The sequence below is a fragment of the Oxyura jamaicensis genome, chromosome 3 (assembly GCF_011077185.1).
Source record: "Oxyura jamaicensis isolate SHBP4307 breed ruddy duck chromosome 3, BPBGC_Ojam_1.0, whole genome shotgun sequence".
Taxonomy (NCBI): domain Eukaryota; kingdom Metazoa; phylum Chordata; class Aves; order Anseriformes; family Anatidae; genus Oxyura; species Oxyura jamaicensis.
Window position 1 is genome coordinate 70,324,824 of NC_048895.1, and position 27,138 is coordinate 70,351,961.

General features: G+C 37.6%; 1 protein-coding gene across 1 annotated transcript in view; it reads right to left on the reverse strand.

Moving 5' to 3' along the window:
• The window catches only part of SLC16A10 (solute carrier family 16 member 10), a 70,610-nt gene that overhangs the window by 28,918 nt on the left and 14,554 nt on the right, over positions 1-27,138 (reverse strand). Inside the window, exons 2-3 of the mRNA XM_035322124.1 lie at positions 4,598-4,742; positions 1,066-1,504 (exon numbers count right to left, since the gene is read on the reverse strand). Coding sequence (XP_035178015.1) covers positions 1,066-1,504; positions 4,598-4,742 — 584 coding nt within the window. The remainder of the gene's footprint in view (positions 1-1,065; positions 1,505-4,597; positions 4,743-27,138) is intronic.

Here is a 27,138-nt window from a genome sequence, read left to right on the forward strand (position 1 = left end):
TAGCCTTGTCATTGAATTAGACTACTTCAAAGGACTATTCGCTGTTTTACAGCATAAGATCTACATATCATTAAAAATTAAGTAATAAGAGCCAGCCATGAATAAAAATCAGTTTATAACTGCTCAAAAACAAACCAATGCACACCCCTAGTTTTTTTTTTCTAATGTTAGTATGAATAATGTTAGTATGAATGATCTTCAGCTTAGACAGCACCACCAGGGTTCAAGCATAATTCAACACTGTATAAATTCATCATTAACTTCATGTAATGCATCTCCCAGTTGCATCTAAATGTCTTAGATTAGAAGTGTACACACACAAAAAAAAGTTCAGTACATGAGTAAGAAATGGTTGATTGACAGATTCCCCACCATCAGAATCTAAAGCTGTAGCAGTTATTGTAAACAGTGATAAAAAAACTATTGAAACAGCAACTAGAAGCCCCAAGATAACAGGGCCAGAAATATGTGCTATAGTGATAAACCACAAAACTGAAGTCTGAGAGACAGATAAATCCTAATCTTTTGCTTAAAAAAAAAAAAAAAAAAAAAAAAAAAAAAAAAAGGAAAATAGCTGATAAAATATAGCCTAAAATGCAATTTTTAGCAAACTTAAAGGAACAAAAATTAGAAACCAGAAAATTTTCCCTTTTCCTGTTACTTACTCCCTCCTCCCATTATACCTCTAAAATACACAAGTACCATTGGCAATGTTTGCAGCTGAGTGGCAAAAATAACAAGCAATCCTCCTTATCACCCTCTTCAGAATAGCACAGAATACTTTTCAAATGTCTCTTTTCATGGTTAAAGTATTTTACATCTTTCTTTCTATAGAACCTAAAGTTGAGAACAAGGAGCTAAAATTTTAACTGGCTTTGTCCACTAGTTTTGATTAGAGCCCTGTAATCTCCTTTAATCACAGGCATCATCAGAATTAATTTCATGTTTCTCCCCAAAACATCTTTAACTTAAATGTTGATTCCTATCACCGATCTTAGTTCATAGCACAAAGGGAAATTACAGCACTTTTAAATACATCATATGTAGGAAAAGATCTGCACTTACCAAGTGGACATAAGGCACAAAGTATCCAAAAAGTGCAGCTGGAATCCCAAAAGCCCAGATTCGGTAACTCATAACTTTGAAAACGGAGAAATTGAAAATCTTTTTCTCAGGAGGAAATCTGAACTTGCCCTTCTTTGCTCCTTCCTTGTCTTTGGCGTTGGAAATGAAGGGTTTGTATGTAAAGCCAGCCAGGAACAGAATAAACATAAGGACGCACAGGACCCGTAAGGTGTTGAACAGGTCAACAGAATCAATCAAAACTCTCAAGAGGAAGGGCAGTGACACAGTGAACAAGCTGCTCCCAGCAGTGACGATGCCATTCACTAGTCCAAGGCGTTTCTTGAAATAGTGCCCAAGAATGACCAAAGACGGCTGGTACGCAAATGAGCAACCACAGGCAAATAAGACTCCATAGGTGAAATACAGAGGTTCAATGGTGCTATATCAAAAGAAAAGAAAAAAAAAAAGTTTTGTTAAGCACTTATGCTCACATTGAACTGCCATGTACAATAGTTTTTCTAATGCATTGACATATTTTCAGGAGTTAAGAGTTTGTATGTACTTATGGTTGAATCAATTTCAGTAGAATTATACCACGTAGTCTGAATAAAATTTTAAAAACCATTGTCAAGATGAATTAGCCAAATACAATTTTGAAAATTTTAGTTTTTTTTTAAATTATTATTATTATTTTTAGTTTTAGTGTTTGTTTTGTTTGTTTAAATAAGGTTATATTGCTTTGACTTACAAATGTCTTCCCTGTTCTAGCAGTTCAAACATAATATTTGGTCCTCCTCATGAACCCAGAAGGATTAAATATTTACATAGTTTATTAAGAAAATACAACAGCAAAAGCAGTAGGCATTATTAGGAATAAAAATATATATTTTTCAAGTTTTGGTAATATAAACCATTATTAGGATATGACAGAATTTTTAGTTATTAGGGTTTAAGACAAATATTCCTTTCTTTATTATAGATTCTAAATTTTTTGTTTTGATCCAGATACTGGATATGCCAAGAAAAAAATAAAAATAATGAAATATTTCAGCACTTGTTAAGGAGGATCCCCATCACAAGTTTCTCCACCATCATCTACTATACAGCATGACTGAAATTAAGGCCATTGCATTCTATCACAGACAGACATAAAAAGCTAGTTGTGCAAGAAATCTTAACAGTATGAAGTAACAGTGTTAGTATTAAGTTAGTACTCTACTATCGATAATTCAAAGAAAACATTTACATTTTGATGAAGGGGCACCAATGTGTGAGAAGTATTATACCATCTTTCTTAAGGGAAAGTGATATTTTTACTTTATATATATATATATATATATATATATATATATATATTGTTTTATAAATGGACCTAGTTTTTTTAATCTGCTAACGCCTACTTTTAAAGCATTCCAGAAAACCAGTTAAATTGTTCACCAATATATTAACCAGTTTATTTATTTATTAATAGTATGAATGCTTTATTTGGCATGTTTCACCACAGAATGTTACCTGCCAGCATCTCTGCATACCCCAATACGTTCTGCAAGCTTCCCTTGCAAATACAGAAATCCTTAGAAAACAGTATTTGACTAACAGGTCTCGCACCATCAACTATGGTGTTGTGTGTAATTGTGAAAAGGACTACGTGTGTAACGTTATTGTTGCTTTCTAAATTCAACTATCAATTTATAAAACATTATACGGGAGGTAGCCAAAAAAAAACAATGTAAGAAGGAAAGACTGATTACCTTAAGCAATGGAAAACATCAAAGAAAAATAAAATCAGAAGATATAAAATGAGAGGAGGAACAGTAAGGACAAATAACTTTTGCTTCCTCTCTGTGGATTCAAACAGCCTGCATTATGACATACATCAGAAAATATTTTTCCTGCACTGCAAATGCTCTTACATCTCAGCTTCCTAAGAGATACAATTTGTATCAAGTATGTATGTAACAAAAGCAGTAAATCATATTTAAATTTGCCTGCTGTATGAAATTTCATCACTTCTAGAACACTTCTGTATCTGAACTATACCTCCTCAATTAACTGATAACATCAGCATAAATCATTTTATAGTGTAGCATAATAAAACACTAAGAATGCACATTACCTTGTAACATGCTATAATAAGAACCCATCTCTTATCCAAAACACAAGTGCTCCTCAAATTCTAAAACAAAATTCAAACAAGCTAAAGTATTTTTTAAAACCGGTACAAAATAACTTCCTTTTGTATGCAGCTTATGTGGTTGTTCCAGTGGATATCAGGGACATGTATAAAGATGACAACCTTTTCTTCAAAGGCAGGAAACATCTTTCCTTTTAATTTACAGTAATGAGGCTCTGTAAGTATTATCAGTTACCACAATATTGTGTTAAACAGGGAGAAAAGACTTTTCCAATACATGTTCTTTAGTTTTCACCTCAAATGTGGTGACAAGCCTCTTAAAACATATCAGGGAGCAGGTGCTCTGTTTTGTTTGCTTGCTTTAAATAAAATATATTTGCATTTGGATTAACTAAAAAAAAAAAAAAAAAAAAAGAGAGAGAGAGACTTGCTCAAGTAGCAAGTAGTAGTTTTCCTTTTCCCATAAATATTACTTATTCCCAGAATAAATAAAAACATAAATCTCAGCACCTAAGCCAGGACCACTTGTCTTCTGTTTCAGTAAACTTGTGGGTATGTTTTCACAGTAGAGGACATAACCCAAACTAGATGCATTAGCTCAGGCATTGTGCCATGCAGCATCAATATCCACCCATTCCCATAACAGACAGCTCACATCTGTCTGGTTCAGAACACAGGCACGGAAAACACATTTTCGCAAGCCTGTTGGTATAGATATGTTTTCTTCTGTGTAGATTTAGCTATAGCTTATTTTGCTATTTTCCTATCTTCACTAACCAGTTTCTGCTGATGACTAAAGTTTCCTGTTTCCTCATCTTCTACTGTGCACGTCCAACAAATCAGACACTCGAACTTCTTAGGATTTATTGTGCAAAAGATACAGAAAATAAAGCATGATCTGGAGGGAAGAAAAACACTCATCTACTGTTTAAGTATTTTCAGTCACACAAGAAAGAACTGAGATTTCCTTAAAGACAGTAAACTCTAAGCATATATCATTATACCAAGTTTGTCACTATGTTAGGGTTAGCCAACTGGAACAGTAAGAATACAAGAAAACACTGATTTGACTGGAACATTAATACCTTCCTGAAGGTTATTGCATAGTCTTGGTGTTGATGGATTCATACAGAGTAGCTCCTGCTAAATCGTGTGTGCTGTTATGAGGTTAGATTGTCTTTTTAAAATAATTTTTGAAGTTAAAAGCACCACTTGGAGTTTTGACAAAATTCTTACAGTTTGAAAAACAGAAGCAGATAGCACAAGGTTTCTAAGCTTCAGCTAGCAGATAATATAAAGTAGCATTGCTTATTTCTTCATATTCAGCTGACAGGACCAACATAACCTCTACATTGTAAAACTGATAAAAATACTTTAAATGTAAATAAATTCTTTTACCTTACAAAAGAACTTGAAAGGAGTCCAACAAACCCTACTGCAGCTCCAATAACAGCAACTTTTCGACAACCAAACAGGTCTGTGAATATGCTGACTATTGGAGAACAGAAGAAGACCATTCCCATAGAAAGAGAGCTCACCCATGCTGCAGAATAGAAAAAGACAATGTTTTAGAAGACTGAGTAATTTAAGCTTTCAGCTACTATTTGTTTTAATTCAGAAGCATATCATGACACCCAAAACTGTATATTTATATAGTTTTTAAAATACGTTTACCTAACATGGTGAAAATTAAAAGCCCGACCAATTCACATGATCAAATGATTTAGACTTCATCAGTTCAAGAAATACAATTATCTACAGAAATTATTATTGCTTTTCATTCTTTTTTTTTTTTTTTTCAATAAAATTATTCCACCAGTGACTGAGCAAGCATTCAAGATGATGACTGGGCCATTAAAGATAACTCCACATTCATTCTGAAATATATTAATACATTTCACTTGATTTAATTCTATGCTTCAATGGCTTTAAACAGCTAGGTTTGCTGAAAAGTTTAACAAACTTTAATTGATCCAGCTCCAGCTCTACGAGTATTGCTTAAACTATAGTTGTTTCTTTACGAGTTTCTAAACAAGTCTTTAGATCAGTAAGACTCAGTTCAGGTGAGTCACTAAAGTTACAAAACACGCTTTTGTGGCTGAATTTCAAGCATACCGAATCACACGCTACAATAACTTCAAGTAACTTAGGTGGAAGAGCATTTGATTCATTTTAAATTAAAAATCAACTTTCTGCTTCACTTTATACAGTCACACAGAACTGCATCATTTACCAGCGATCATGTAATCATTCTCCCAAATACACATTAGTGATGTTACAATCATAAAGGTAAACCATGCTGTTCTAACACAGTATTTATAACTAGCATATCTAAGTGATCTAAGTGGGTAAATTTTCCCAATCTATTTAGGGAAAAAAAAAAAAAAAAAAAAAATGACAAAAGCTGTTGATGCAAGATGAATTGGGAAAAAAGTATTTAACTAAAAGGTATTTAACTTCTTTCTGGAATAGGTTTAGATTTGTGTAACAGGGATTTTGTTTAGAGTATCTTTGCTAACAACAGTTAGATAAACAATTGTGACTCAGCGATAAGGGTAAATAAGACTGCATGAAATTAATAACAATCTGGGAGACCTAAGGGACACTATTTGGAAGCAGATATACCAATACCAAGATTTATAAGCTGCTGAAGTGCTGATGAGGCATATGCACTGATGAAGACCCCATTGTGCTATGCACTGAAAAAACACAGAGTAAAACAAACAAGCAAACAAAGAACCATTTCTTCAAAAGAGTTTACAATGTAAATGAAAGACAAAAGAGAACAGATGGCTAGAGACAAATAATGAGAGCACATGAAATAAAACCTTAATTTTAGTGCAAACAATGATCTCAATGAACTATGAACTGTTTGGGATAGTTTGTTTTTGTGTGTGTGTGTGTTGGTGGTGCTTGTTTGTTTGTTTTTGTTTTTTTTGAGCATGTGATAAATAAATATCATGGAGTTTCAAGGAGCATTTTGTTGAGGAGAAAGGTACTTTCATGGGTATTTGTTGCGTTTCCTGGGCCTGACTAACCCAAGCCCGGTCAGCCTTGCACCTCTCACAGTCCAGTGATGCTGAAAGGTAAGGGACAAATTTATGAAATGTCTATCCTTCCTCTTCATAAGCAGGAGTCAAAGAGTCAACTGCTCTCACAGCCTGCAGACCAGCCAGGGGTAGAGCTTCTGAGATGTCCAACTTAACATCTGCAACATCTCATCACCACATAATGCTTTGGGTTGGAAGGGACCTTAAAGAACATCCAATTCCAGACCAAGTTGCCCAAAGCCCCCTCCAGCCTGGCCTTGAACACCTCCAGGGATGGGGCACCCACAGCTTCTCTGGGCAACCTGTGCCGGTGGGGCATGGCTGCCTCTGCCACCTGGAAGGCCAAGAGAACAGGCAGCTGGAGCTTGAGAAGTGGGCACTGCAGGGCCCACTGTCATCAGATCAGCAGCAGTCAAAGAAATGTCTGAAGCTCCTTTCTGCCAGCCTTTCTGCCTACCTATGAGAGGACAAGGGCAGCCACGGCACTAGAGAAGCCCACCAGCGATTGCTGGCTGTGAGCATCCCATCTCGTGTGCGTGGGTACACACGCCTCATTCACTGAGACAAACAAACTGAAGAAGCTGGACAACTGAAAGAGTTCAGGTAGCCTGCATAAAGTCACAGACTAAATTCCTTCAGAGCCCCATGGAAGCGTGCAGCAATTGTATTTCCCAGTTAGCACAGGCTGTGTGGTTCATGCAGCATTCTCCTTGGCTTAATCAAATAGTTTATAGTACTTCTTAATGGCTTACAGAGCTAATAAAATTAGAATATGAAAGCCTGCAGTGAAAACATTCAGCTCAAATGACATTCAATTAGCAACATGCTGACTTTGTCTTTTTATGTTTCCTAATGAAAGAAGCATGCCTTTATCACTTATTTCCTCCTTATTACAGCAATGACAAGCTGGCCTAAAGCAGGAGGAGGGTTCCACAGATTTCCCACATAGCGTGCAGTAGAAAGGAAGGACAACGGCCTTATCTGAATGCACTGGGTTTACATGGCAAGGTTTTGGTAGACGGGGGGCTGCAGAGAAAGTTAATTCCATCCCTGCCAGGCTCAGCACAATCTCCACAGCGGTTTTGTTTTGGAGCTGGCTCTGATCTGACCTGGGGCAGCTGCTGGGCTCTGCTCACAGAGGCCACCCCTGCAGCCCCTGCACCCAAGCCCTTGCCACGTAACCCAATGCACTGATGCATTTCACTGTGATTGAATCCAGAAGCGGGAGTCCACACTTCACCACTTACCCACCTACAGGAAACTGCAGCCCTCTAACATACAACTGTAAGTTTCTATGAGGTTCTTGGACCCAACAGAAACACAGCTTACAGAGATATTGCTGGCATGCCTTGTGTAAACACCCTGATTATTTAACAGAAAGAAGGCTCTTTAAGTTAAACTTCGTATGTATGCATACTTCCAGAAAATTTGTTTTCATCCTTTATGAAGAAGCTCAGCACCAAAAAAAAAAAAAAAAAAAAAAAAAACAACAACAAAAAAAACACTAAGATATCATAAGCAGAAGAGCACATGTGAATCATTTATTTCCTTAAGACAAGCAAGTCTTGCTGCAATATCTTGATTCTGTGAAGAAGTTGAAGAACATAAAATATACTCAACAGATCAATGTGATTTTCATTTTTTCTTTGCTCTAATAAGCTTTCAGGCATTCTTACACTTCTTCCACTAAGTATGAGAAAGGTACAACAAGTTGTAGTTGTCTTCCGCATTTTAAAACATAAATTACAGTAACTGTCCCAAATAAGTAATATGAAAAATCACAAATGCACAGCTTGCCAGGATTGCAAGAGTTCTCTAGAGCACTTATTACATACTAATTAAAACATTTTTCTTCCAGGCTATTGGCTGCTTTCCTGGACACATGCTGGCTTTATTCCAAAGCTGTTACTTCAGATAGTACTACAACACCTAAGTGCTACATGTAACTGCATTAACATTCATACACAAAGCATTTTGATTGCCACAGAAGAAAAGCTATTCTTACTTTAGGAGGACTTAAGCCCTCCTTTAGGCACTGGAACTTAAGAATTAACTCCTCAAACCATGAAATTGCAAAAGAAGCAGTTATTGAGCTTCCTTAGAAGACGTAACAGAAGTTACTTCTTACATTAAAAACATCAGACCATTGATATACCGTGCCTATTGGTAGCAACTATATCAAAAGTGTTTCTATGCCACTGAAAAAAATATATAAATACTGTAACTAAAATTATACCGAAATAAAAATCACAGCTACACGTCCTTTTCTTATCAGTTCACTACAAATATTAATAATGCAGCTGTAATCTGCGTGCATGTTCGCACACTATTTGTGTTCAAAAGTCTACAGCCATAGGGTATATGTATACATGCAGCTATGCAGCTATATACGCGTACTTAAAAAAGTAAAATGGTAGCATATTTGTAAAGTAAAAGATTTTTTTTAATAATTTAAATGGCATGTCTTTTGCTTTAGCAATAAATGTAAGTATCCAATATCTGACTGTTCACAGAATCATTCCCATTGTCACAGCTGGATTATGTAATACGCGTTCACGTCCCAAACCACGTATCAAGCTGTCAGAAGTTTTAGTTCACGCTCTAAACACAAACATGAGGACTTAGAAGACAACAGAAAAGAAAGCATTAATACCAAAGCATAGTGGAATGCTTTAACTATGCATAAATATAAATAAAGGCTACCCTTCCATAACATTCCTCTTTACACCAATTTTTTTCTGCGAGTTACACTGAAGTCTTATCAGTTTTATCCTCACAAATGTCTTTCAAGTGGTTGGCTTAATACAGTAATAACACCGTTCATTCCCTAATGAACTTTGAGATTTTTTTAAAAATATTTTCCCCTGAGAATTTTCTCGTTGAGACAGGGAACAAAAAGCTATTGTCTGCAAGAGAAGTGGTAGGGGCAAATGAAGAGAAGAATATTTAAACTGAGGATTCAAAAGCAACTCCGAAAATATTTTGTTTCCCCACATTAAAAAAACAGACATGTTTGTATAGCTCATGCAGCAAACCAAGACAGCAGTATAATTACCCTTCACAGGATAGCTGGGAGAACAATGTATTTGGCATTACATGCACTAAGACGGAAGCACAGACCTTCGACAGCGAGAGAGCTTTCTAGGTTTAATATCACAGCAGATTCCCATGCACAAAGACCTACAGCTACACTGTTTTGAAACATCTGCAGAACTGCCTGGCCAACCATCCCCTACAATGCTGCTTGATGTCAGTTGCGCTTCCTAAAAACCCCATCTCCCACTGTCCCCTTAGGTAACCAGCACAGTAGTTCGGGCTCTACTACACCGATGGTCGTCTGTACAGCCTGTAACGATGCTGGACAATGTAAAGTTCTTATTTTAACTCAAAATGAGCATTAAGTATAGAACCAGGGACAAACTGCTTCAGACTCTAGAACTGAAACTGTGTCAATCTCTAGATTTATAAGATGGAAATAATACTTCTCTCACATACTAAAGAAAATATGTGAGATTCTTATTGTTTCAAGTACCCTAGAAAGTAGATTTCTAAGAAAAAATATTCTGAAGTGAATGTGTAAAATAAGCAATATAGGTCAAGTTATATGGGCAGCAGATGTTTAACAACTTCAACTGTCACACACTGAAAAGGTCTGCGTGGAAAAAAGTAATCTGTTACAATGAAATTATAATACAGAGTTAATTTAACTGCTTAAATAATAGCACTTAGTAACTTCTGAATACACAGCTTTAATACTATTTAGGAGTGTCTTCCCTGTATTTTTATAAAAAAACTTGAAGAAAATAGAAGGACAGTATTTACAACAGAAGTATGAAGGTTTTCATATAAAGTGATTAGCTGTGATTTATGCAAGACCAGGGAAAAATGTACGTACTCTCCCAGCGTCAAACCATTCACAGCCAAGGAACTTCTTGAGCCAGTTTTGTTTTCTGTTTTGAAAATAATATTTATTTATTTATTTTGACCCTAGTGCATTCATTGGCATTCAAGTGAGACTTCTCTTACGAGAACTTCTATTTCTATCCTCTCCCAGAACACTTATACACTTTCAGCACCCACATCATCTTACAGCAAAAGCAAACTACTCCATAACTCAACTATAGGCTTTGTGAAAGACTCAGTCTTCGTCTCTTATTAAGAATTCCTTGCCTGCATAATCAAATTTACATGGCATTTGTTTTAAGAATGAAGGAACTGCAATACTGTCTAGATCAAAGACTAATTTAGCCTAGCATCCTGTTTCTGACCACCACAAAATACATAGAAAAAGAACATTTAAAACAGGGCTAGCATACTGTAATACCTTTTCCCTAGCTATGTCCTCCCAACAACCAGCAATAAGCAGCTTAGAAACCTCACAGAATCATTAGGGTTGGAAAAGCCCTCCAAGATCACCTTCCAACCACCCCTCTACCACCAATGCCACCCAGTGAACCATGTCCCCAAGCACCACGTCCAACCTTCCCTTGAGCACCCCCAGGGACGCTGACTCCACCACCTCCCTGGGCAACCCGTTCAATGCCTGACTGCTCTTTCTGAGAAGAAATGTTTCCTAATTTCCAACCTAAACCACCCCTAAACCTAAACTTGAGGCCATTCCCTCTAATCCTATCGCTGGTTACCTGCAAGAGGATTCTGACCCCCAGCTCCCCACACCTTCCTTTCAGGTAGTTGCTGAGAGCAATAAGGTCTCCCCTGAGCCTCCTCTTCTCCAGACTGAACACCCCCAGTGCCCTCAGCCACTCCTCAGAGGACTTCTCCTGGCCCTTCACCAGCTTCTCTGGACACGCTCCACAGCCTCAATGTCCTTCTTGTAGTGAGGGGCCCAAATCCAAACACAGTACTCGAGGTGCGGCCTCACCAGAGCAGAATACAAGGGTTTTCCAAAGCAGAAGGCTGCATCTAAACATTCTTCAAGAACGTTTAGCTCTATCGATAGTACTTTGGCTTCACTGCATTTTACTGTAATCAGTTACAAAACATGCTCAGGCACCAATACCACCAAAAAAAAAAAAAAAAACAAAACACTTCTGCATGTATTTGGATTCTATTTCCCACAGTTAGCAATGACTTGCAGGTATATATACTGAGTTCTGTCTACTAAATGAATGCTTAGTCACTCAGCAGTACCACAACTCAGCACGTCTAAGGAGGCTACCTGCAAGCTCATGTATGAGGACAGGCTACAATTTTGGATTTGTTCAGCTTGTGAGCAAGGAGACCAGCAGTTCAAAAGAAATCCAATTACTGGCTCCAGACATCCAGCCGGTGATTATTAGAGAATGCAGGGCTAGTCTTCAGCAGTGAACAGTGACAGGAGTAACTGATAGAAACCACAATAAATAACATTCCAGTCAGATGGTACAAAGGCAGTCAAACACCAGAATGTGTGGTCCAAAACAGCTGTGGGATTTCCCTTCCTGGATATACTGAAAATGTGACTGGACAAGGCCCTGTGAAAAACCTGATCTAACCCACAAGTTCAATGCACTTTTGAACCAAATAATTAGCACCTAGACCAAACAATTAGCCTCTTCCAACTCAAGCCGTTCCATGATGGAACAGTCCATTTGGGGAACTCCTCCATTTCTGGAGGAATACTGTTTTAAATCCTTGCTTCTTGAAAAAAAAATAAAAGAAGTGCTGAAGATCATGTTAATAAGCCTCCGCAGTTCCTCAGAAAAAAAATAAAACTAAACAAATGTTAGGCCAGCCACCAATTTCTTGTATGTGGAATTTAGGAATATGTAAAGACTCTTTCAAGAAAAAAAAAAAAAAAAAAAAAAAAAAAAAAAAGATTAAGATGCCTTCCCTCCCCTCATCCCCCTCAGGAAACGAGAAGGAGTAGATGGCATCCTTGAATTTTAAGGTAAAGACATACTTACAGGCAGATCTCTAGAAACTATTATTAGCATTACAGATGTAAGCTTCATTACTATAAAACTACTAATCTCCCTCCTACTGATGCAGTTTTTCCATCAAAATTGTTTTCTTCCTATTGTACGTACCCAGAAGCACAGGGTTACCCTCTGCCTAAGGCACTCCAGACACATCCTCTTTTCTCCATTAATTATTTTTTTCCTTCAGGGAAAAGCTTGTAATTTCTAAAACGTGGAACTGTTCAGCAGCTGTTAGGTAGTAACAGACCCACAGAACCATCAGACCCAGCAAGTACCAGAATATCCTCACATGCCCACAGAGCCCCTGTAGGTCAGCCCCCTAGAAGTTGCCAGCCCTATTTTTAACCAGCCTATCACTAGCCAAAGATGTCAAATGACTTGCACTACATTCCCCACTGACATGAGCTCACGAAAACTGTCTAACAGCTCAGTAGATTCTCATGAATTCTGAGGAATTTAATGTCGTTAGAATACCCCCATGTTCCTGTCACTGGGGGCACAGTGGAGAGAACAACTGAATTTCCGCCTAGTTATTCCCATTACTGAGCAATCACAGATCACAGAACCATATGTCAGTAGGAAAAGGACAGTGGAATTTGAAATATACGTAGTATTGTGACATATATATATACACACATATATACACGCATACACGACATCTAGAATTCCCACTGTCATGAAATGAGTGCACTGCTTGTTCTACTCAAGAAGACTGCTGATCCCATTTAGAGCAACTATCTGTTTAAGGTCTAAAAATAAATTTATGACATAATGCTGCCACAGGAAGTATCCTATACTCTGAACTCAGGTTACATTGCAGATATCTGAGGCAGGCTCTCCCTTAAAGCAACACTATCCAAAATACAAACCCTGATTTAAATGAAAATTTTAAAATATTCAGGGCAAAGAAATTTTAGAGCAAGGAAATAGCTTTGGTGTCCCCAGAAGATGTTATCTTGAACAGTCTTTAAGAATCAGAATGATCTATAAATGATTCTGATCAGATTTCCACAACACAAAGAGATCAAGGCTAATACATAAACACTGATGAACCTCGCACGAGTTGAAATACCTGAGAGGAATACAACACATTGTTTTTTCCCTAGTCCTCCTTTCTCTTGTCCTCTGGGAGCAAGTAAATTATTAAATAACCTTATCACTGAAAGATGTTGGGAATTACAATGAATCAGAAACCAAGAATTATGTATGATCCACTGGATCCCAATAAAGAGATCTCTGAACAGATACGCTGTTTCCATAATCAAGTTGTATGCTATCACAACATGAAGTCATTAACAGACCACCCAAATCAGTTTATTCTGAATGAAAAGACTGAACTCAGACTACAAATAGCTGTAAGGTTTACTATGTTTATTTGTAGCATCTCTTCAGCACACCCTGTGACTGCCCAAAATGCTACTTCAGATTTCAATGTGCCGTTTTGATCTTCATGCAACAGGGTGGAAAGAAGTACAGGCTTGCCCATAGGTTGTGAAAGTAGCAGAATAAGTTTATATAGAGAGAAAGAAAACAGAAAAATGGGTGAAATCTGAAAAAAAATGCAGTGATGAAACAGCTAGATGCAGTGATAGCAGATAACTGACTGCTTCACAATTTTCTATTTGCTAAAATAACATAGGCTTAGGCAGTTTTGAGGTTGGTTTTTTGTGTTTTTTGTTGTTGTTTGTTTGTTTGTTTTCTTGTTGGTCCCCACCCTTAACAAATAAATCAGATAGCACTGTTGAATCCAAAGTGAACATCATAGGAAACTAATCATGGTGTTTTCTTCAAACTATGTGACACCAAATAATCTAAAATGGTTAAAGAAAGATGTCCTTACAGACAAACAACTTTTATTACTAGAACTTCAGAGCTTCTATAAAATTGGCAAAGTTAAAGTAAAATAAACAAATATTTAAGTTAATAAGAACTCAAAAGACAAAAGCTCAAAAATAAAAAATGCACTGTTAGTCAAATTCTGCTAGTAGAGATTACAAACAAAAGCCTTCAAGAACCTTTTTAAAAAGGCTGAAGTCAATCATTAACAGAAAAACGTACGCATTTGGATTTCATGGCAAACTGAGCTTGACCTTTGACACTTAATGAAGTCCGAAAATGCTGTGGTAGGAAGAATAAACAAGGAACAGATCGATAAGAAATGGCTGTAATCACTTGTTTTTCCTTTTAGAAGTCATACAGGAATGTTTTCTGCTGACTGAGACAGTTTTTAAAGCACAACATAATCATATTTTTAACTAATGGTCTGAAAAATTGGAGTTGCATTTCAGATTCCCAGGCATGCTTTCATCTTTCCTTCCCTCTCTCCCTCACCCCAAATTAGCACTTTTTTTTTTTTCTTTCTCTAAACACCAAACAGATTAACACCAAGAATCATGCTCTGTTTTGATTTAGGATCAATAACACTCTGCATAACAAAGTGTTAGCTCCTCAATACAAAGATGACAGCCTGATTTGCCAGAAGGGTTTAATGCTAACTGCTGTCACAGCCAAGTTACGCACATATCCAGAACGCATATGCAACCAAACGTGTCATGCAATGGTCTTGTGTTTTAGAGTTGTACCGTGGATTATATAACAAGACCCAAATTTTAAAGTTCTCAATGAAGCTACTCGTCTTTTTCCTTTCCCCCCACCTCACTTGGATTGGGTAAGGACCTACAAATCAAAATTGTCTTTTAAATGATACAAACCTATGCCACTTCCACAGCACCAAGTCCTTGTGAGACCATGATGAAGATTAAAAGACACAATAATAATAATTGAAAACAAAACAAAAAAAATACATTTCACAGCTAAATTTGGTATACGATTTGCAGTCCAGGACAGTAGCTTACCATCAAGCAGCTCACGTACGATGATCCTCCTGAACCCATCACAGTTGGCTAAGAGACCCCATCGCACCTCAGTAATTTGGTGAGGGTCCCCAAGCCCCACTATAAGAGCACACATTCCCCGAGTACACCAGTGTATGCCCTCCCTTATGTTCTATAGGTTTCTCTTTAAAATCAGACCTAATTTAAGCCTTAAATCTGTACCTTCAAGGGTCAAACAGCTGTTACCTAAGAGATGCCTTAACGTTACAAGCCACCATTTACCACTATTCACCTCGAATTACCCATTAAGAGCTTCATATTTAGGGCTTTATAGGCAAACTCAAAGTCCCTATTTTCAGCAAGTGATGGATAATTTACCATAAAGAAGCCCAAACCAAGCCCAAAATACTATTACACAAAGTAAATTAAACTAACTAACTAAACAATGTTAAGACAGATCGTTTAGATGCTGTAACAGGTAAATATTTTTCATGGTAAGACCCAATTATTATAGTATCCATATCAGAGGGGAAGCAGCTGCATTTATATAGAAACATAACTGTCAATTGTGAAACAAGACGTTTCAACCCAAGCAAATGTATTTAGTATTACAAGTACAAATACTGAGCTATACAGCAAAAGTCCCTCATCCCAATTGTAACGCTTTCTACTACAAGCTATGTGGAAAGCTACATTTGACTTAAAAAGAAGCAACCTTAAGGTAAAACGAGGTGACACGTAAATAGTTTAAAAAGCAAGTAAACATACTTTATTTACATGCATCACATTTTCCCCCCACATCTTCCCTTCTCTTCCCTTCAAAAACTGAAAACTTAGTAAAGTAACAGAGGTACTGTCTTTTTTTGCAACACAAACAAATGCATTAAAACGTTGTCTTTTTCAGAAGATTAATAGGAAGAGGGAATCATTTGCATGGAAAGCTTGATAAAAGGAAATACAAGATAAGCATACACGACAGTAATTCTCTTTGTCAGCACGTGCCCTTTTTATCAGCTACACGCACCTGTGACTCAGCTTGTGCGCTCTGTAACCCTTGTAACCAAGTGAACCAGCCACTAACTCTTGACCTTGTGTCTCTGTGTCATCTCCATACAAAATTGTCAAGCCTGCCAGTATTATTAACTGGGATATTAAACTGCTCCTCATTAACTTTATGTCCAATTGCTTGAGTAGTCACCTTCTTTCTAGAGACCCAAGTGCTGTACATCCAGAAAACCTGAATGAATGACCAGTTTGCACAAAGTATACAGATATAACACACATCCCCCCCGCACAACTCACATCCCTGATCCATGCATCAGGGACAGGATCCATGATCCGTGACTCCCTGCATTTGTAGCATTTCACATCTGCAACTCACTTAAGCCTGTGACAGAGCTAGGACATAGGAACTACAGCTTTTTGAAGAGCTGGTTTGCAGATTTGGAGTTTTCATCTGTCCCATCTAGTCTAATATCCAGACTGAAAAAGCAAAAGGTTATGCATATTTTTATCCAAAAAATTAACTTCATTTTTTCATAGTCATTTTCACACAACTTCAGTATTTCATTCTCAGCACCACCTAATTCCATAGGAAAATATAGCAACTTCATTTAGAATACACACAGATGGGCAAGTAATTCAACTACATCAGTTTTAAAAACTTAAGAAAACAATTATATCTTTTGTCACATATATAAGTACTCTTAAGCACCACAGGTGGTCTCCTTTATCATGCTATGGTGCTCTACAAAAATAATATGGTTACACTTGAAAAACATCCAATCAGTTCTAAAAATACTGAATACACTTCTAAAGAAATTAAGTATTTCCAAAGTTTTACATATGAAAAATCTAGTTTAAAAAATAATGGAGTAGTAAAGTATGTTTTACATAGAAAACAAAAAGCATATATAAACAATGGTATTTGGAACAAATTTGTTGTTTAACTCAAGAAGCATCTTTCTATTCCAACAGTATTCCTATTTATTGTTCTTTTACTTTGGATCCATCTATTAGCGAACCTTGGCCAAAACTATGATACCTGCTCTTAAAAATCGAAGTTAGGGTTATGGTTAGCAGATACAACTTTCTGAAGATTCTTTTAAAGAATTAAAATTTCAGCTTGATAAGAATCCCACTTATCTTAAAAACAAAATCAATGGATTTACTCAAGGATTTGCTCAATATTTTGATGTATTCTGAAAAATATCTGAAGTGCCAAGCTCTTATTTATAAAATATGTACAAGAGCACAAAGCTGTGAGCCAATCATACTGCTGGTTCATTTCCTCCCCCATTTTTCACCAATGCCTTTCACTCTTCAGGCTTCTGGGTTGCTGCATTAAAAAGACTCTTTGTACCCGACATAAGCAAATAGACACAGGCACACACTGTCTAGTATGATTTTTTTCTCTGAAGTCCTGGATTAAAACATTCTTTATTACTTATTTAAGACATCAAAGTCTTTCCGAACTGTAAAATTTAGTCAAGACAAGTGTTGTTATCAGTCATCTCCTTGAAGATCCAATGAGGATTGAATGACCTCAGGGAGTTTCAATGTCTTACTCCCTAGTCCTTCACTGGAGAATTCTTATCTTTATTTGCTGAGATGAAGCCTAAATCCACCACTCTACATAGCAGTTGCAATAGTCTTCCTGAAGCTGTGCCAATCTGAAACACTCTTTCCTGAAGTGACTCAGCTATTTTTGTTGTGTCAATGGCAAGTACTGGTAATATAATCAGCAGAGAGTTTTTCCAGGTTATATTGCAGACTAATATGTCATAGAACAGTCATTAGTATCAAAAGAAAAAAAGAAAAAAAAAAAAAGAAAAAAAACCTTTGAAGTCTTTCTGCTTACAGTCTAAGCAGCAAGCAGCTTGCCTACTAGCAAATCTACAACCTTACTTACTTTAATGTTATTTCTGGAGCACTAGATTCCAGCACACTAGAATTACACCAACAATTTGCCATCTTTGCAGTCAGAACTTAACTCCAAATGAATGAGTGAATAGCAAATCAGAATTTCTTACTTCTGATTTTAAGGGGAAGGAAAGGACTAAAAATAATATTAAACCTAACAGAAATGCTTTTACAGGATCAACAGTAACCACTGCCAGATAAAATGTAAATAACATATAAAACACACATTCACACTTCACAGAATACAGCCACATTACATACAGAGATTTTTGGTTTTCTATAAGACAAACACAAAACTCCTAGCTCTTACAATGATCTAAAAAGCTTAAGGCACGTGTTTGGTGTTTTTTTTCCCCACCAAGAAATATGTTTTATCTTTTGAAAGAAAATGTAGAAAAGACAATAGAACAAGGAAAAGCACTGTTACATTTACTAAATGCAAGATTCTGAACAACATCCTCTAGTTCTATTGTTCACAGCACACCCTGCTGCAGATATCACTGCTGATCTTAGCAGGTATCAGATTGTGAGCTCTTTCTATCAAGCTGTCTTTGTGTACAGTGTTGGGTTATGTGATAAATTATCATCTGTACACCTATAAAAGGGACAATAGCAGGAGGGGGAGCCCAAATTATGCCTTGGCTTCTACCAGTCCCACCACAGGAGTAGTGAGCCCATCTCCACCTACCTCAGCAGCCGCTCTAAACTACACCAGTCAAAGCATCCAGAAAGAAACAAGATAGCAAATATCTAAATAACTTTTATGTATAAATAGTGGACAGTGAAGTTTGTGAGCCCTAATCAGAAATATGGAAAATTGGTGCACAAAATTTCACCTTGATCACAAAAAGTGGTGTAAACTGGCATTAGGCAAAAGTTACTGTTTGTTTTTTTTTTCTCCCCTCAAGAAAGATCCCAGCAGGCACAATCAAAAAGCAACATCCAAAACCATGAATTAATAATACACCTGTCTGTGAGTACACTTTGGAAGAGCTTTCAGGTAAGACTGCAAATAAAAATTTTAGTCCAATACTACACAAGTAATTAACTTGTATAACTTGTGTCGCAAGGCTCCGGGATCCCAAGTGCCCTGAGTTGGAGGACCATGACTGCAGGAACAATAAACTCCCAGGAACCTCAAACTTCATGGGATTTGCTGCTCACCTAGATATATATAAGTCTATGGGACCCAATGGGATTCATCCCAGAGTACTCAGAGACCTCGCTATTGTCATCATGAGAACTCTCAATTATTTTCCAGCCATCGCGGGAACCTGAAGAGGTCCTGTTTGACTGGAAGCTGGCAAACACTGTTCCAGTTTTCAAGAATGGCAAGAAAAATGACCTTGGTAGTGGTCTATAGTCTCACTTCAGTGCCTGGTAAAATTATGGAGAAAAATATTCTATGAGTTATTGAAAAACACCTGAAGGTCATCGGTCACAGCCATGATGGGTTCACAAAAGGAAAGTCCTGCTTAATCAACTTGATTTCCTTTGATGAGAGGGTCACCCATCTAGTTGATCTCAAAAAGCTATTTTATGTAATCTTTTTGGATTCCCATAAAGCTTTCAACACTTTCTCAAAGTACACTTCTAGAGAAAATGTCTAGCATACACCTAGACAAATATGTAGTAGAATGAGTGAACAATGGGCTGACAGGTGAGGCTTAGGGATTACAGTAAATGAGGTCACATCAGGCTAGTGGCCAGTCACAAGTGAGGTTCCCCAGGGGTCCATTTTGGTGCCAGCTCTCTTTAATGCTTTTATAAGTGATCTGGCTGCAAGACTTGAATGCATATTGAGTTTGAAGATAATACCAAATTAGGAGGAGCTGTTGACTTGACTCCCTCAGGGGCAGAGAGGACTTGCAGAGAGATCCGGTCAAATTAGAGAGTTGGTCAATCAACGACCATGTGAAGTTCAGCAACAGCAACAGATGGATTCTACACCTGGGACAGGGCAACCCTGGCTATACATGCAGAATGTGGGACAAGAGGCTGGAGAGCAGCGCCACAGAAAGGGAGCTGGAGTTCTTGTTAATGGCAAGTTGAACATGAGCCAACAGCATGCCTTGGCAGCAGGGAGAGCCAACCATACCCTGGGGTGCATCAGGGACAGCACTACCAGCTGGTCAAGGTAAAGGATTGTTCTGCTCCGCGCTGGTGTGGCCTCACCTTGAACACTGGTTGCAGTTCTGGGTATCACAATATAAGGAGGACATAAAACTATCAGAGAGTGTCCAGAGGAGGGCAACAAACATGGCGATGGGCCTGGAGAGCAAGACATATGAGGAACAACTGAGGTCCCTTGGTTTGTTCAGCCCAGAGCAGAGCAGGCTGAGGGGAGGCCTCATGGCGGCCTGCAGCTCCCTCAGGAGGGGAGCGGAGGGGCAGGTGCTGAGCTCTGCTCTCTGGGGACAGCGACAGGACCCGAGGGCACAGCGTGGAGCTGGGACAGGGGAGGGTCAGGCTGGGGGTTAGGAAAAGGTTCTGCACCCAGAGGTGGTCAAGCACTAGGATAGGCTTCCCTGGGCAGTGGGCACAGCACCGAGCTGTTGGAGTTCAAGAAGAACGCTCTCTGACAATTTGTTGTTGGTTTTTTTGGGGGGTGATCCTATGTGGAGTCAAGAGTGTGGAGTCAGTGATCCTCATGGGTGCCTTCCAACTCAGGATATTCTATGACTATGAACTATTTGAAGTTTAGACAGCAGAAGTTTAATATCTACTTTCCAAGTACCCTGAAATTACACAAAGCTTACTGCAACTGTTCCTTTAGCTGAAGTACTTCATGAAGAAAAACTTCTTAGTAATCAGCCTAGCCAGTCCAAACACAAAAGGTAGCAGGTAGCAAGGCCTGCTTGCTTTCACTTCACCCTGTAACACTGGAGTTCAGAAAGCTCCATTGCTTGTGCTTCTTTTTAGTTAAAAGCACTGGATACCAAGAACAGATGGAATCAAGAGGAATAACAACCACCCCAGACAATCCCAGGGCACTCCATCATTAGAAGGTGGCTGCTCTTTGGATATGTTCTTCATTGCAAGAAGGTTCACTGTGTGAGGAATGAGTCAGCCCACGAGTAGAAACCGATCAGGAGCCTAAGGCACAGAGAAACTGCGAAGTATTGGGCAAGTTAATTCCTATTAACTCTAGAAATCTGCATGCATGAACAAGACAGTCTGAAATACCAGGAATAAGAAAAGGATTAAACTGATAAGCCCAAGAAGCTAAAGCTGTGACAGCAAAATCCCATGTTTCCTTTTCCATCTTGTCAGTGCCAGAGATTCCTTTTCCTCCTTGTCTTCCTAGGAGGAAAGGAAGGCATGATTTCTTGGTCAACAAAATAGGCACAAATGGATTCTAGAAGAAAAAAAAAAAAAAAAGAAGAGCCACATAGGAGATAAGTTAATAAACACTGAGTAACTTTAATAACAAATCAGACAATAGGTCTGATAAATATACTTCGGTGGTTTACAGGGTAATACCAGATTAGGAGCTGCTGGTATGAAAGTGACAGGTATATGCCGCCCCCCTGTTTATAGAAATGTAAAGAAATTATATGATAAAAACATTAAGGCTGATATGATTGGACAATGAATTGAGAATGCCTGAGTGTGGAAGCTCCAGAAAGAATGTCAGAATGGCCTTCAGCACATTATGCACTGATGATACCTAGATAAACAGATCAAAGGACACAGTAGGTCTACATACCAGCTCCTCAAAGTACACGGATTGGTAAAAACAAGGACCACATTTACACTAAAACAAAGGACAAACCATACACTTAAATTGTTGAGAGATGACAGTACAACAGCTCTGGAGCTGTGAAACAGCCAACATGAGACAAAAGACAGTTAATGACTCACAGAGGTGGAATAGGACAGATCCTCACCATTAACAGCTCCTGGGGTACAAAAGCCACATCCAAATTTAGCATACAGCTGCTGACCTAAGAACCACCCAGAAGACAAGTATTTGATAGCATCTCTCATCCCTTGCTTCATTCCAAGGGTATCTGGCCAGACCACTTTGACACATGCAACTGTGTGGCCTGCCTGCTACTTGTAGACATGTGGTGTGATGCTCCTGAGTATCTGGGTATGATTGTATGAGAGGGTAGGAAAGTAGTCAGGTTTGGTTTTGTTTGTTTTAAAATTAAAAAGTCATCTCTCCATCCTCTAAGGGATCACAATGAGCTTTACTACATTATGTGCCACACAAATTCCGTGGGAGTAATGGGACAGGTAAGAGAAAAAAAATGATACCACAGCAAAGGGAATAATCTACACCATTTATCCACTCTAATCCAGGCATTAAGGTATCACATACTCTAAACTTAGTACAAACCATTTTATTCCTGACTCAAGATTTCCCACTATTTGGCTGTGAAGAAGATTTGGTTGCAAAAAAAATTACTGCTTTCCTTAATAGCACCTAACACTAGTTTGTTGTGGTTAAAAAAAGATAAGACAAATTTAAATGTCAAACCACTTCAAATTCAACATTCTTTTATGTCTCCAATTTAATTAATTTTCACCCTAAGTACTCCTGGCTTACAAACCTCACGATTTAAAGACCAATTCAGACAACTACAAATACAATTGTGTAGCATTTTAAAACACTCTCAGACAGTAACTTATAAGTGGTGTTCTTCCACTTAAGCTAGACAAAGCAACATCCCTAGCAACTTGCATCCTTCGGTCATTTTTTAGGATTACCTAGTCAACCCAATGCAATCAGCTAAAAAAGAGGAAGACTTATTAGAAAAAAAGTGAAAATAAAAACAAAGTAAAACTTTTTAAAAAGGGAAAATAATTAGGACAAGAATGTGGTCTAATAAATTATTCTGCATGAATAATTATCATCTTGTCAAAATTCACACCGTTTGTTCATGAAGCTCGCAGCTGGAAACAGCAGGGATATTTCAGGTCAAGAAAGAGGTTCTTTGGCAAAAACTACACAAAGAAATTACTACACAAAGAAATTTGCACAGCTCCTGCCAACAGCATGCTTAGCTTGAGGCAATGCTATTACTTTCAGGAGCTCTGAAGTGACTTTTTCCCCCCCATCCTTACCAACATATCCAGTAATGAAAAAAAGTTATCCAGTAATGAAAAAGTATTCTGGTAGTTCTACAACCAGATTACTCTAAAGTATTTATCACAGATTAAACATGAGAAATTACATAAGCTTGAAAATAAAAATACTCAAACCCACAAAGTTAATGAGTATTTATCTTCCTTTGGCAAATGAAACTAGGGACAGCCCCTTGGAAACCAGAGGTCAAATTCACTGAAGTTTCTCATACTCAAGAGGACTACTGTCAAAGAGATCAGCCTCTTCTCTCTTTATATGTCCCGCAAGGAAGACAAGAGTATCTTCCTCCCTTAACACCACCATCCCCTCCAGCCAAAGAATATCTCCATGTAATCCTACCCAGACAAAAAAAAAGAAAACCATACACTACAAGAATGGTGACCATAAATAGTAGCTTTCCTCCAAATCAGAGCTAAAGATCCTTCTAGGTCCAGGCTGGTAGGAGTTTCATGAAGAATACTTATTCTTTTCAGAGTTTCAATAAAGCCAGATAAAATAAGTTTTATCAAAAAAAAAAAAGTGATAAGGGAAAAACTCATTCTTGTTTCAGAAAAATATATCACATTTTTACCACGCAGAAGTGGTATTAAGAATTGTTTTAGAAACTAATCCTGCTAGATAAACAATTTGTAAATTAGTAAACAATTTAAGAAGTCATGTGTTAAGTAGGTTTTCTGCATTTTAAGAAACTAGAAAACTTAAAAGCAAAAATTAGCTTGTTCTTTTTTGTACTTCTTGTACAAGCTTTCTTTGTTCTTCTTTCAGAAAGATTCTTTTCTCCCCCTCATCTAATTCTCATTCTCTTTCTTGACCATACTAAACTCACCTCCTCTGATGAAAGGACTCTTCAAAGTAGATAAACAAATATCATGAGCTTTTGAATATCTAAAAGATATTTAAATATGTATCATGCATCAGTCATGAATTGTGATTAAACTTCTTGTGAATAAAAATATTATAAAAGTGTTCAGATATCCCCAGTCACTGAGAATTATTTGGATATACTAAAGTAAGCATGCTATTCAAAATAGGTCTAGTGTTAATTTTGTAAGTTTTTTTTTACAGCTATCAAAAGATTCGTCCATCACAAAAGGTTCTTATAAAAACAAAATTTTCCTAAAATTAAAAGAAAAGCCTTCTGAAGTATTACCTGGCTTAAACAGTAAGAGGTCATGTTAGCATACAGAGAGCAGTTACCAGCAACATCCAGAAAATGCGAGTCCCCTTGTTTGGTATATTAACAAATGAAGGCTAAAGTGACAGAACTCCTCATTTTGGAACAGAAAACTCCAGTGATTGCAGTAAGATGTTTATTTTATTTGACATACATACGCACACCACACACACATTTATATACACATATACACACACAGATGGATATGAGTAAATATTAACTTTTATTTCTCATAAAGCATACAAGTGGTATGGGACTCCCAGAGTTATCAGAAAGCACATTTAGAACACAAGGAAATATTAAGTATGTAGAGAAACATGTCAACTGTGTATCCACTACAAATGAGTGTTCTCAAGTCCAAAAGGTGTTAAGTGTTTTTGAAAAAAAAAAATCCATTGATATAGGGTGGGCTTCCCTGTCTTGCCAAGTCCTAAAGCTGACTTGCCAAAGGGAAGAAAGCATAGAACAGGAAGGAACACTTTTTAAGCTTCCTAAGTAGCTATTACTTACTGGCACTGGATAAAGAACACTGGCTTACATCAGTTTGAAGTGTGACCTACTACTATTTTCATGTTATTCTCTTCACTTGTGCATGATCCAGTCACACAGGATGTAGCATTATAGTATCTTTCATTGCCATGTACCAGTAAAGCCATACACCTTGTTTTACAAGATAGAATACAGATGAAAAGAAAGACTTTGCACTCACTGAGCTGGGACACCACCATACTGGAAGGAGTGAACGACATGCTGAAGGACAAGGCTGCTATGAGCAGGAACCTTAACAGGCTGAGAAACAAGCCAAGAGGAACCACAATGAGTTCAAAGGCAGAAGTCCTGCTCCTGGGATGGGAAAAAAAAAAAAAAAAAAAAAAAAAACAGGAAATAGTACAGGCTGCAAGTAGATTGTTTAGAAATCAGACTTGCAAAAAGAGACATAGGGGACTTCATGGACATGAAGTGAATCTGATTGCGCAGTATGGCTTTCAGCAACAACAAAAAACATGGTCTGCATTAGCTCAAGCAATGCCAGGAGGCTGAGGGAAGTGGGCATGCTTCTTTCATAGGGCTGCATCTGGACTTGTGATGGGTTTTCTACTTCCCAGAACAAAAAAGACAGTGACATATTGGAGAGTGTAGCAGAAGGCCACCAACACAACCAGGGACTGGGCCATTTGATATATGAAGAAAGGCTGGGAGAACTGAATTTTGTTCATCCTTGAGATGACCTGGCTAAGGTGTAAGCAGTGCAGATCTTACTGCTGTCTACAACTACCTCAAGAATATAGAGAAAACAGAACCAGACTCTTTTCCAAGGAGCACAGCAAAAGGTCAAGTGGCAGGAGACATGACAGAACATGGGATTTCTCACCAGAAGGGCAGTCAGACGCTGGAATGTGCTGCCTGGAGCCACAGTGGAACCTCTGCAAACTCGACTGGACGAGGCCCCAAGTGATCTGACCTGACCGGACTTGCTCTCTGAGCTGGGGGTTGAACAAGATGGTCTCCAGAGATCCTATCCAGGCCTAATTATTCTATGATTCTATGAACACAGACGACAAAGAGACTAAGTAAAACAGGACTATTTCCTCTAAGATGAGCTGCCAGGACACTTGCAAGGAAAGATCACAGATCTTTCTGGCAATTAACTGGAGGCTCCATGCAAGCACAGCATTATAAATTGAGTTAGTGGAATGTTTCCATGCAGTGAGGCTCTTCTCCATAGCTACCAAATATAAACAAAAACAACTGTGTTTTTTGACATTTCAGTTATGACTGAAACATTCTATAGCTCACTCCAGAGGTTTGTTCCCAAGTGGCTTAAGCTGATAGCTAAGCAAAACACTGATTTTAATTATCTAATCTGCCAGCAAATTACATAGTTGATTTACATATTTGTCAGTAGTTTCTGGTTCTTTATGAATAAGTTCTCATACTACTGAAAATGCTAACTTGAAAACAAAAAGTTTAACTCAATTATACAAAAAAACTTTATAATCAGGTTTAAAACCATTTGTTTCTCAACCGCAGTCATGCCACCAAGCACACTGGTAGAATTGAACCACTCATTAATCACAGCAATTCAATGCCCTTCAAAAAAACAGCAAATCATATGATCAGGGACACACATGGCCACTTGTGTCCAAACTAAACATTACCAAATCTTCTTATGATTCGGTGTTCTCAGTCTGCATTCAGAAGTTAAACTCTGGATGAGAACAGGCTTTGCCTCAAACATTTTAACACTGAAGGACATGGAAGCCTCAGAGCACGTGAAAGTTCTTCTGAGGAATCTGACTTCTGTCCTGCACAGTAATATAAAAGTTATGGAATTATTATTGATTTATTAATAATATTAACAGTTGCATGAAAGGAGTTCTTGATTTTTAAAATTTGATAGAATTCCTCATCTCTAGACAAAAACCTAGAAGGTATTAAAAGTAAAAGGCAAAACATCCATCCAATACATCAGCAGGAAGTTAAGCAAGCTATGGTAAAGATGAATCAACAAACTGTTCATCAAACAGTATGTGTACCCAATAAAACTTCACCTCTGTAACTACAGAAAGAACTTGGAAAGCAAAGCCATCAACAAGAATAGCAGACTCATTTATACTGTGCCACGTTTAGTATCATTTGTAAACTTCAGTGAATTCTGACAATTAAAGTAGCTATTTTATATCAAAAACTGCAATTTCAGGACCTATATTTATAGCCATGGCAATGAACAATTGCTCTGTTCTACCATAAAAGTATTTTTGCTTATGAAAAACAAAACATGCAAAATTCTTAAATTCTATACATATGTATAAATTCCTTTGTGTACACCAACTTCATGTAATTCAGAAGTTGAGCCATCTTGTTTTATAGCCACCAGAATCATTCTTACACGTGCACAAGAAAGGTAAAAAGCAATTCTAACCATCTCCAAGTTCTCTTGGT